The 10,790-nt window shown below is 35.8% G+C and overlaps 1 protein-coding gene across 10 annotated transcripts in view; it reads right to left on the bottom strand.

Annotated features, from left to right (window-relative positions):
• The window catches only part of kif21a (kinesin family member 21A), a 55,849-nt gene extending 50,962 nt beyond the window's left edge, over positions 1-4,887 (bottom strand). For all 10 annotated transcript variants that reach the window (XM_069192466.1, XM_015352615.2, XM_069192465.1 and 7 more), the window contains exon 1: positions 4,509-4,887. In XM_069192466.1, coding sequence (XP_069048567.1) covers positions 4,509-4,552 — 44 coding nt within the window. In that variant the 5' untranslated portion in view covers positions 4,553-4,887. The remainder of the gene's footprint in view (positions 1-4,508) is intronic.
• Between the last annotated feature and the right edge of the window lie 5,903 nt (positions 4,888-10,790).

Raw genomic sequence — 10,790 nt, forward strand, 5'->3', positions numbered from 1 at the left:
CTTTTTGTAGTTAAAGTTAAATACTGTTAAACCTATGGACTGAGAACTTCTAAAGCTGCTGTGTTTGGCTCAACTGTTCTCCCAGATCTACAATGATTCGATCAAGATGACTAGGGAAGTTAAATGATCTCAAAGGTCTCCATGGTGCAAGAAAGTCATCTCTATCTCATGTTGTCACCACCAACCCAAGTCACCAGACCCTAGCACACACAGTTGTGGCAAATCTTCTCATATGTCAAAGAGCAGAGAGTCCTGTTCAACTGTGATTGTTTCTTCAATTTTAAATAGAAAACCAGCAAAGTTGGTTGACAGTAATAACAATGCTGTGTTGACTGAACAGTGTCTTGCTCTCAGCAAGCCACAAGACAAGTGTCCAACATGTCCAGCAAATGAATCACAACAAAGCTGGAAGCAGCAATAAAGTTGCTAGATGTGGATGCCATTTGTGCACATATTGAACATACCTTCAGTGTCTTGTGGCAAATCCCAAAGCATTTGGAGAAAATTTAAACATGAAATAAGGGACTGGAGAGTAGAATTTAATAAAATTGGTGGTTGTTAGAGGTGTTCTACCTCCTAAACTTGGTGTGAGAGCAGGTGCACACATTTTCCAAGGGTAGTCCATACAATACATTTAGAGTAAGTTTTTAAATTAATTATTTGCATTATAGTCATTATATACTAATAAGCAAACATAAAAACACAATCTAACCACTTCTCCCATGGCAAAAGATATGTAGCTTTTTGTCAAATTCAAAACAAATTAGTTAAAATTATCTTTTTTTAACTGAAATCCTATGGAGTGAGTCGTTCAATAGCTAATTTCTTTAACCATCCACAATTAAACATAATATCAAGATATAGCAACATCCTTAAACATTTTAAGTGATTTTAAGTGTCAAGCACTTCCTGGTAAAACATATTAGCATTTTTAACACTTTATTTGGCAACATCAGTTTGACACAGTGCCTAATATGAGTGTTCACCAGATAACTTTTGCTATCTGGATATTATCATCATTAGACTAATTATTTTTTTCTGTCTGTGAAAAAAAAAACACGAGGGTGGAATTAGCAATTTTGTACTTTCTTTGTATGTTGCTATAGAAATGGTAAGCATTATGCAAGGAAGCGACATCTCTTGCAGAAATGTGTTGTTTTTTTTCTGTTTGGAAAAATTCAACTAATGGTCCGGGTTTTTGAGAAACTGAATTTGATTAATTTAAGTTTTATTCACGGAACTTACTCAACATATCAGAAACAATGTTTAAAGTGACTTGTTTCTGCAAAGAGTACTCTGCACCCCCAAAAAGCAACAGGTACAATTCTTTTCATACAGCTGTTTAAATGCCCAGAATGTGCTTAAGTAATAGGTTTGTCCAAACTAGTCACAGTGATTTAAAGGTGTACCCCTTCCTTTTCCTGACTCGGTTATTGAATTTAGACTCATCTGGTTTATCTGTGCTACAGAAATTAGTTTGGTGGTGGGCCTAACACATGAAAAAAAAAAGATCTGTTTGTGTTGGCAGCTGCTGTTTTCAATCCCCTGTATCTCTAGGGTTCTATCCAGTGCTCAGGTCCATTCCGGTCCATGAGGCTGAGGAGGGGAAACAGAGACTGACACATTTAAAGTGCTATCAAATTCATCACCGTACTTCACTTTTTTATGGCAATACATGAGTTTTTAGGAGAACTGTAATTGCTACATCACACCCATTATTGATTTTGTTTTGTGTCACTTCAACACAAAAATAAATAACTGATCACAAAAATAACAAAAAAGGTATTTTATATTATGTTTTAGATATAGATTACATCCCAAAGTCTGGTGAAGTATATTAAGGTAATTTACAAATTATGAATTTAAACAATGACTGCATATCTTTTGTCCTTTCAAGACTTTTTCACCAACCTTCAACTTCAGGGCTAAACAAATCATTTTACAATGTTGGGTCAGCCTGGGACTATAAACAAAGTGAAATCAAGGTCAGTGCAAAAACACTGTAGTCATGCAGTAAGGACATCACACTCAAAACAGGATATGTGCAAACTAGAACACAGATTGCAGGTTTTTTTAAATGCAAGACAGTATTTCTTTTGTAAATCTGTTTACTAATGAGACCATTATTCCATTCATGATGACTAAAATGGCTGCTTCATTGTCTACAACTGAAGACACCCTAACCTAGCCATTGATGTAATCAGCACCCTACAGGGCAGATTAGACAGGCGGTACATTTGAGATGTCTTAACAAATGAATGTCTACTTAAGGATTAAAATAAAAGGAAACCATGACAAGACTGTTTAGACAAAGCTCACCCCCCAATTTATTAACTGAATGTCATGTGCCTAAAGACATTCTTCTTTCAGTATAAGATTATAGGTTTGTAATACAACACTCTTCAAGTTTCAAGCCAGGGAGAGGCATTTTGTATATACTGTACATATGCAGACCTACTACACATATGAAACATATGTTCTTAGAAAAGTACTAATGGGACATAACACAAATGTAAATATTTCATGTTTAAGAAACAACCTAGACAAAAATGTAATTATACCACAGATTCCTCCTCCCATAAAGATTTGGAGCTCTGTAAGGTGTATTATAATTACAAATGTAGGCATGGTACAGCACATTACATTACTTATACATTATTTCGTAGTCTGTAATTATGGAATGCTAACATCAAGCAAGAGCGAAAAACTTAACCATTAAACTCAGGACTTGTATAAAAATGAAACAGTCCACGAACTCACAAAATACCATAATCAAATCCTTATGAACTCTAATGCACAATTCTAGTTTTCTGCACAATAAAGGTTGCTGTTTTTGTACTGGCACTAGCCAAAATAGACATTGCACATACTGTATCTTCAAATGTAAAAACTGGCCTACCTTTACTTTGTTTTAAATGTTTATCAACACAATACAGTATTTTAACAAACTACTTTGATTAAACTAGATTACAAAGTACCCATAGAAATCGCTGCAATTTTACATTTTAACAACTTATCGTTACTTCTAAAAACTATGGTTAAAAATTAAAAAGCACTAATCCTGCTAAGTGTTTAATGTTTTAAAGTATGACTTGTACTGTAGGGGTAAAGAACAAGGGCTATGCTGGGACTACTGGAAATCAATTCTGTTAAAAAAACGACAAAAAAAAGAAATGTAAAATTACTATGGTCTTATATAATCATTGAGGTAAAGGTACTGTACATGTGTTTTCCAGACCATCTGGTAAATGTATCCCCCCCGCCCAAAAAAATGAATGCAAATTCACGTGAAATTTGGGTGTATTTTGTTACATAATAATTCTTATTAATCTAAAACTACGAATTAGGCCCGCCTTTTAAGATAATAAATATTGGTTTCTCCAAATAATACATATAGGGAGCGTTAGGCCCTGTCTTGTACAGCAGCATCAATGCTGAAAAACACACATGGCAACTTACTGAACATTTATTAAACCTTCATTATTGAATGTATTAAGCCTGTTTAAAGATAGAGATGTGCAATAATAAAATAATGCAAATGCAAAACAGACGAAAAGGGAAAATAGAACTACAGCAATTTGGTACATTCATATTTTTCATTACACTAAATCCACTGTTTTCTTTGATAGTGACAAAACGGGACCACCCAATCTAATGTCTGTAACTGTTTAATGTTAACACTGTCGACAGTAAATGAACAAAGAAGCCTGTGTTTAATTACATCTGCAGCGTCTAACACTGTACATCATGGCTGACTGTCCCTGACATTCAAAATGTCAATAAAGCTCTTTTTTCATTGATTTGCTGTCCTTCTTCCATCCAGCCTGGAAGAAAGCCCAAACACCCGTTGCACACGCCTTTGAAATAAATCAGCAAAACAGTCTCTAACCTTGATCCTAGAACCTAGAAATGAATCTAGCTATCATTATCCTCTCTGGCTCTGTGAGAACAAAAAAACATGAACAATGCAAGCACCGACCATACGTTAATTTTGCAACTGACACTCCATGGAGCATGACGCTGCAACCTCATCATATTGCCATAAATTGTCACACGCTGCCATTTACGAGGATCGACCTTTCCCAGACGTTTGCTATTTACTGTTACCAACAAAAAAAAAACTATCGATTTAAAATTCACAGTACCCCCAACTAACCTTCATTTAACTGGTATTTACAAGAATCAACTGAATGGAAGAACAAGATGCCATAGAAAAAAAGGGGAAAAGGGCTTCTATGTTGCTTGCGTCTTTTCTACAATTTCAGCCTTTCACACACTCCACTAAATCTGTGACACGCGATGATTAAATGCATTCATATCGTAGCCCACAGTAGCTACCTGTGAATGCTGTAAACATTTAACTCCAGGCCCCGAAATTAAAAACCAATAGGAGCACTGCCGCTGCCTAACACTCGCTAGCAGGTACTTCTCAGATTGAACTACTCATTTTCGCTGAAGCGCATCACTTCGCAAAAGCAAAATTATACAGAAGCCCGAGCATAACATACCTCAGAGCCACACGAACAGAGCTTTCGTCCTGTGCACCAGACATGCTTCTATCAAGCCGTCGTTATTAATGGACAAGACAAATTATAAACAGGGATCAAAAGGTCTCTGCAGATTTTGATCGGCCAGCTGCCGCGCCGCTCCACAGCACCAGCAACGCTTCACCTCCGCTTCTCAGCCATTTTTCTAGCAATAAATTCGTCTCCAATAGTTTCCGATGCTTTAATCGACTACAATTCAGTTACATGGTGGATAAAACTGAATCCCATCATTTGCTTATTTCAATGACATGGCTGTTCACGGAAAGACCCGGTCTCCTCTATTCCTGCAACTAGGCTAGTTTGTTCAGTCCCAGACTGGAGCTTCAGGTTCTCTTGATCCGCAATGCGTCACCAAACCACGCCTTCCACATAGAACAACTGTGGAGGTACTGTAGCATGCAAATCCATAAAACGTGAACGTGCAAATATAAGGACTCAGCTACTTTAGTTTTGTTAGGGACACTGTTGCGATAATCATTAATAGTAATGCCAATCGATGTAGAAAACATCGTTTTATTTCGGGCTCTGGGATTATGCTTTGTAGTCAATCAGTTTTTGTGGACTTTTTTCATGCAAGTAGATATAGGGCAACCTTTCTTAGCTGAATGTGTCCTATGACTTTGATTAAAGTCTGACTGGGTTAAATCAATTAATAAATGGATCTTAAAATGTTTCATTTTCTGAAGTAATTAAATGAATCAGGAAACATTCCTCGCAACAACAATTTATACAATCCCATGCTTGTTAAAATGTCAGTTACTTCTGCAAACTCCAGCGTCAAAGACTGTGAATGGAAATAAGATATATATATATACTGTAAAAGGTCACGTCTTTTTAAAATGATATCTTTAAATGGTTCAGGACAGAAAACATGGTCAAAACCAAGATATTTCATAGGGATTAGTCAGGGCAAACCCCATTACAGACTGGGCGGTTCTGTTGAATGTTACAGGTACAGTACCTTCAGGTTTCTATTGTCTTAGAAAACCCAGTGTCTGATCATATGGTAGGGAGTTCACTTTCCGTATTCGAATTAAGTGCGTTTTCTGGTATTTAATTTGCTAATACACACGTTCATTATTCTAATTGTTTTCTATTTTGCTTTGCTCATCTGCTGATAGTTAACAAACGTGTTCAGTTCATAAACTAAAACACACCGAAAATATGGACTCCGATGCATTGGGATACAACGGAATAATTCAATGCAATTGAATTAAGAAAAATGTTTTCAATATTTTCTCTAAAATTGCCATTATTGCGTTTTAAAAGTTCAATGGATGCTGACTTTACATACTTAAAAACATCAGATGAAAGCAGTTAGCCTGGGACTACATATAGTTCTAATAAAGGTATGTCTTGTATATTTCTCTTTCACCTCTTAGGTGTACTTTAATAATGAATAGATATCAGGTTCACAACTGCAATTCTATGTTTTAGACTCTAGATTATGATTTAATGGAGCGGGGGCTGAATGCTTGTATATCTGAGTCCTGATAGCATTTTGAGATACATTTTATGTTAATATTTTTCTCCCATTATCCTAAATTTATAAGACGATGTTATAAAGAATATCAAAGGTTTCCATAATGCCTTATGGAATGACACATATATATTTTTTTCCTTTATTTTATGTAAGGAGTATAGCAAACAACTTGGTCAAATCGGATAAGTCAATATGAGTAGGATATAGTACAGTACACCCCATTATTCAAAACATTTAACAATATGTCTATCAGAGGCACAAATTCTAATGGAGTTTGCCTTCAAAAGAAAATAAATTCTATAAACAATGAAGATGTGTCAATGAGGATAAAGACAAGTTACTCTAAAAACATGGATGTACTGTAAATAGGACAAATCTAAAATAAACGTAGAATAGCACCACCTTGTGTCATCTAAACGGTAAAAAACTGCCAAATGCCGTTCAACATAATACAAAACCTCCGACAAAATTAATTTAAAAAATCATGCAACCAAAACAAAGAAAAAAATAGTACAAATCAAATTTATTTGTGATTTGTGAACAGAAGTAAAAATCTATGTGGAGAGGGGAAACCATAGCCAGAAACATTACTGACAATTTAAGGCACACTGATGAAGCACTAGGCAATATGACCAAAGAATCGAATTAAAACATTTGATATATTTTAAGACATTGCCTCATTTTAGATTTTAGTATTGATTAAATCATCCTACAGCTATGCCTTTGTTTACCTAGAATATTGATAATTATAATGACTGTGTAATTTTAATTACTTTGTAGACATTTTCTTTTGTATTTGATTACTTATACTTAGTTTTATATTACATATGATCTACACATCATATAAGATTAATTGTATTTTGTAAGATGTACTCATCTGTATTGATGATTACATCATGTATTATTTCCGCTGTTATTTTTTAAAAAATAATACATGTAAAATATAAATTCTAGCCCCTTTTACTCTTTTAGTTAACCATATGTTAGGGACATTTCGATTTACCTGTGACATAGACGCCAGCCTTTATCGAAGTTGTTATATGATATATTAATATAACAAAACAACAAAAACAAAAACAACAATAATAATAGAAGAAGATACATGATCTGTTTTTTCAGGATGCGCTTTTAATTTTAACTCTTTGTCCGGAAATCCTCGTTTTCTCACCAACAGATGGCTCCAAAAAACTAATTTTAATTGATATCAATGATTAAGATTCTGGTATAGTCAATAAACTAATCACGTTTGCAGATTATACCAAATTAGGAGAATGAGCAAACATGCTAGAAGCAGTAAATGAAATTCACAAAGATTGAGATATTCTAGACTTCCTCTAAGTAAAGAGGGAAGTACATAAAAAGACAATTAAAATGCTAAGATATCTAGTTGAAATCATGAAATTTAAATCAAATTATGTCATGTTAAAATGGTATAACATATTTAGAATGATGTAATTTAGAGAAAGCATGCAATCTTGGTCACAATGTTATAGAAAACATATTGCTGTTCTGGAATCAGTCCAGAGGAGGGAAAACAGATATATTCTGGGGGTTAAGAGAATGTATTACAGTGACAGTTTGAAAGAAGTGAGCCTTTTTTGTCCTGAACAAAGAAGATTAAGATGGGATCTAATACAAAGTCTTCAAAAGGCTTTGACAAAGTCCACCCACCAGACTTTTCAGAATGAGCACTGAAGCATGAAAAAGAGAACACAAACGAAAACTAAGCAGAAGTGAATTGAAAACCAAGAAGTGAGGGCACTTCTTCTCCCAAAAGGGTTGTGGGATTCCGGAATAAACTACCTAGCCATGCTGCAGAGGCCAATGTCCTGGTTTCTTTTAAGACCTAGCTGGATGAGATCCTTGGATCACTGAATTAACAACCAAACAAGCTAGATGTGCCAAATGGCCTCCTCTCATTTGCAGCCTTTTTTCCCTGAGGGGTAATATGCAGCACAGAAACTAGAACTAGAAGGTTTATGTGACCTGGAACCAGCCCTTAAAATTATTATATTATTGTTTTTTTATGAGTTTTTTCTTAAGTGTACAATCGTGTATTTTGGGGAGAAAATAAAACAAAGATAGTGTAATAGAAACCTTTTCAAACCATGTGCAATAGCATAGCATCTTTAACATTGCAAAGAGAGAGCGGAGTGATTAGGCTTATAGGAAGTTTGGGTGTTAACAGCATCTCATACCCTAGTCGAATGCATATTAACTTACATGAGCACATGAGTATAAGTATGAACTTTAAAGCCAGGGTATGAACTTTAAAGCCTGCCTCTGGCTCCCCCTGGTGGTCAGGACAAAACTCCTTTTCAACAGAGCTTATAACCTCACACAAGATGGATGACAGACAAAACATAACTTTTTTAAATAGATCCCAAAGAAATGAAAAAAAAGTTATCCTTCCTCTGCATCTTTATTTTGTTCTATTTTTCTGTCACTTGGTCCCTCATTCCTCTTCACTTCCACTCTCATTCTCTTGGTCAAGATGGAGGATAAATCAATGCATAACACAGTGTATTGGAAGACAGATAAATGAAATTAACAATAGAGCTGGAAACAGTAAACAGCAGCATCATTTACTAAAATAAGCATTGGTGACAATCTGGAATATTTTTGTAACAGAATAACAGGTGTAAATGTGTAAGGGTATGTGTGCAGTCCATGCTGGACCTCGTGAGAGGTTGTGGGCTGAAGACCCTGGGTTTGTCTTCACATCTTTAAGCATTTCTTCTAGTCAATAGCTTTTTTAATAATACCACTACTTTTATTTGTGATTAATGCACAAAACTGCTGAACATGTAGACACAATCTGCTAAACATTTTCGGATGTAACACTGTTAATGTATTTGTGGTTTGTTTATTTTGATAATCTTCTTCAAAAAGTAGTCTTTTATACTTTTATACTACAAACTTTATATCTGTATGTAACAAGCTCAAAAGAATAATGTAAAACAGGTTTTTACAAATAATTCCTGATAAAATGACATTATGTGTAAACAAATCATCAAACCTATGTATATCCTGTGGAAATATGGTGTATCTGCAAATATTTTTACACATTTGTTTAAAGTTCGGGCAGCTAGGTGGCAGGTTGGACAATGCTGCTGCATCATGCAGTAGCTCCTGTGTCCTGGGTTTGATTCCAGACTGCTTGCATGTTCTCTCCATTTCCATATAAGGGTGCTCTGGGTTTCCTCTCACCTTCCCACTCTATGCTGGCTTGGTTAACTAGGGTTAACCATCCTAAGTGGGACACTCCTGCCACTCCTGCCTTCTACCCAGCGCTACTGGGATGGACTCTGAGTTGTTGTGATCTTTACTAGAAATTAGCAGCTTTCTGATAATGGAAGAATAAATGTTTGAAATTTCTGGATAGTTTGAATGTGGCTGCTCTTTATACAAAAGTAATAAAACGGTATGTTGATTCATGCCACAGAATGTAATGACCTCATGCATTTTTGGGATGCATAATGTAGATACTGTATTAACCTGTATCAGCAAATATCTTACCAAAATGTAGTCCTTCTGATCTTTCTAATGTTGAGTAGTTATAATACTCCAAACCACTACTTAAATTAAAGAAAAATAACTGGAACATTAAGATACTGTAAGGTTAATTTCTTGTAAAAATCAAACTGAGAATCTTAAGCTTGATAGTTCTCTTTTAAACATTTGGGTATTTTTTGTTGAAATCCTCCAGTTTGCTAAATGGAACGTTTATTTTACATGTTCAGGTGGGTAGCTGTGTCAGCATGCGTAGGCTGCAAAGGAACAAGTAAAGGTTTATTCCAAGCTGAAAAAAAAAGAAAGAAAACACAACATTTCGGCCGTGCAGCCTTCTTCAGGTGTCAAGGCTTAGTTGTGTTTTTTTTCTTTTTTTTTTTTCGGCATGGAATAAATGTATTACTTGTTCCTTTATTTTACATAGCAGCTTTTCCATTTGATTGTAAAAGCATTTGCATTATAATTATTTTAGACCAAAGTACTGAATGATTACACCTTCGTAAATCTTTACTTCAAATCTAAATTCAGCAGATGATGCAACTGATCCTTCTTTGTCTGTTAGTTCAGCCACTACTTTAAGAAACTCCTAAGTGAAACTGCTTGCTTGTTCCACCTCCCTCTGAATGCAGTCCCTGGGCGTCTTTGCTCTTTCAGTCCTCTTCTGAGGGCCTGAGATCTGTGCTAGCAGCTGCTGTGACCCAGCCCTCTGGGAGAGCTCTCCCCAGGGAGAAGAATCCAGGGCCAAGCCTGGAAGGCAGTGACTTCTTAATATTCATCAGGCCTCACTGCAGCAAAGAGAAGTTATTTTTCAGTGCCATACTTAGCATTTGTGTTTCTTTCTGAAATGAATGTCCATGATGGAGGATGAGGATTTCAATAATTCTTCTGTTATTTTCGGTTTTTAATTCTATTAATGAATTACTGCAGCATTGCTTTGTGTTTTAAATGTAATATTGTATTTAGTTTGTGGTGCAACACAGGGAATGTTTGGTGTGGGGGGCGGAGCCCCGGATTAAGGGAGACGCGTTGCCCTGGAAACAACACCTGACGTGAATAAGTAGAAAGAGCGGCAGGTGTGGGAGTGGTTTTAAAACCAGCCTGAATACTTCCTGGAAAGGGGGGGGGGGAATTCAGCAGGATTGTAGTCTTATTGCGGCTGCAGTGGTGAGAGGATGTGGGAGATTAGCTCTCTCAATACAGAGGCTCTACTGTGAGAGAGCCGGGGCTGGAGCGTGAAAGTAGTGGGT

Source organism: Lepisosteus oculatus, chromosome 7 (assembly GCF_040954835.1).
Source record: "Lepisosteus oculatus isolate fLepOcu1 chromosome 7, fLepOcu1.hap2, whole genome shotgun sequence".
In the NCBI taxonomy this organism is placed as follows: Eukaryota; Metazoa; Chordata; class Actinopteri; order Semionotiformes; family Lepisosteidae; genus Lepisosteus; species Lepisosteus oculatus.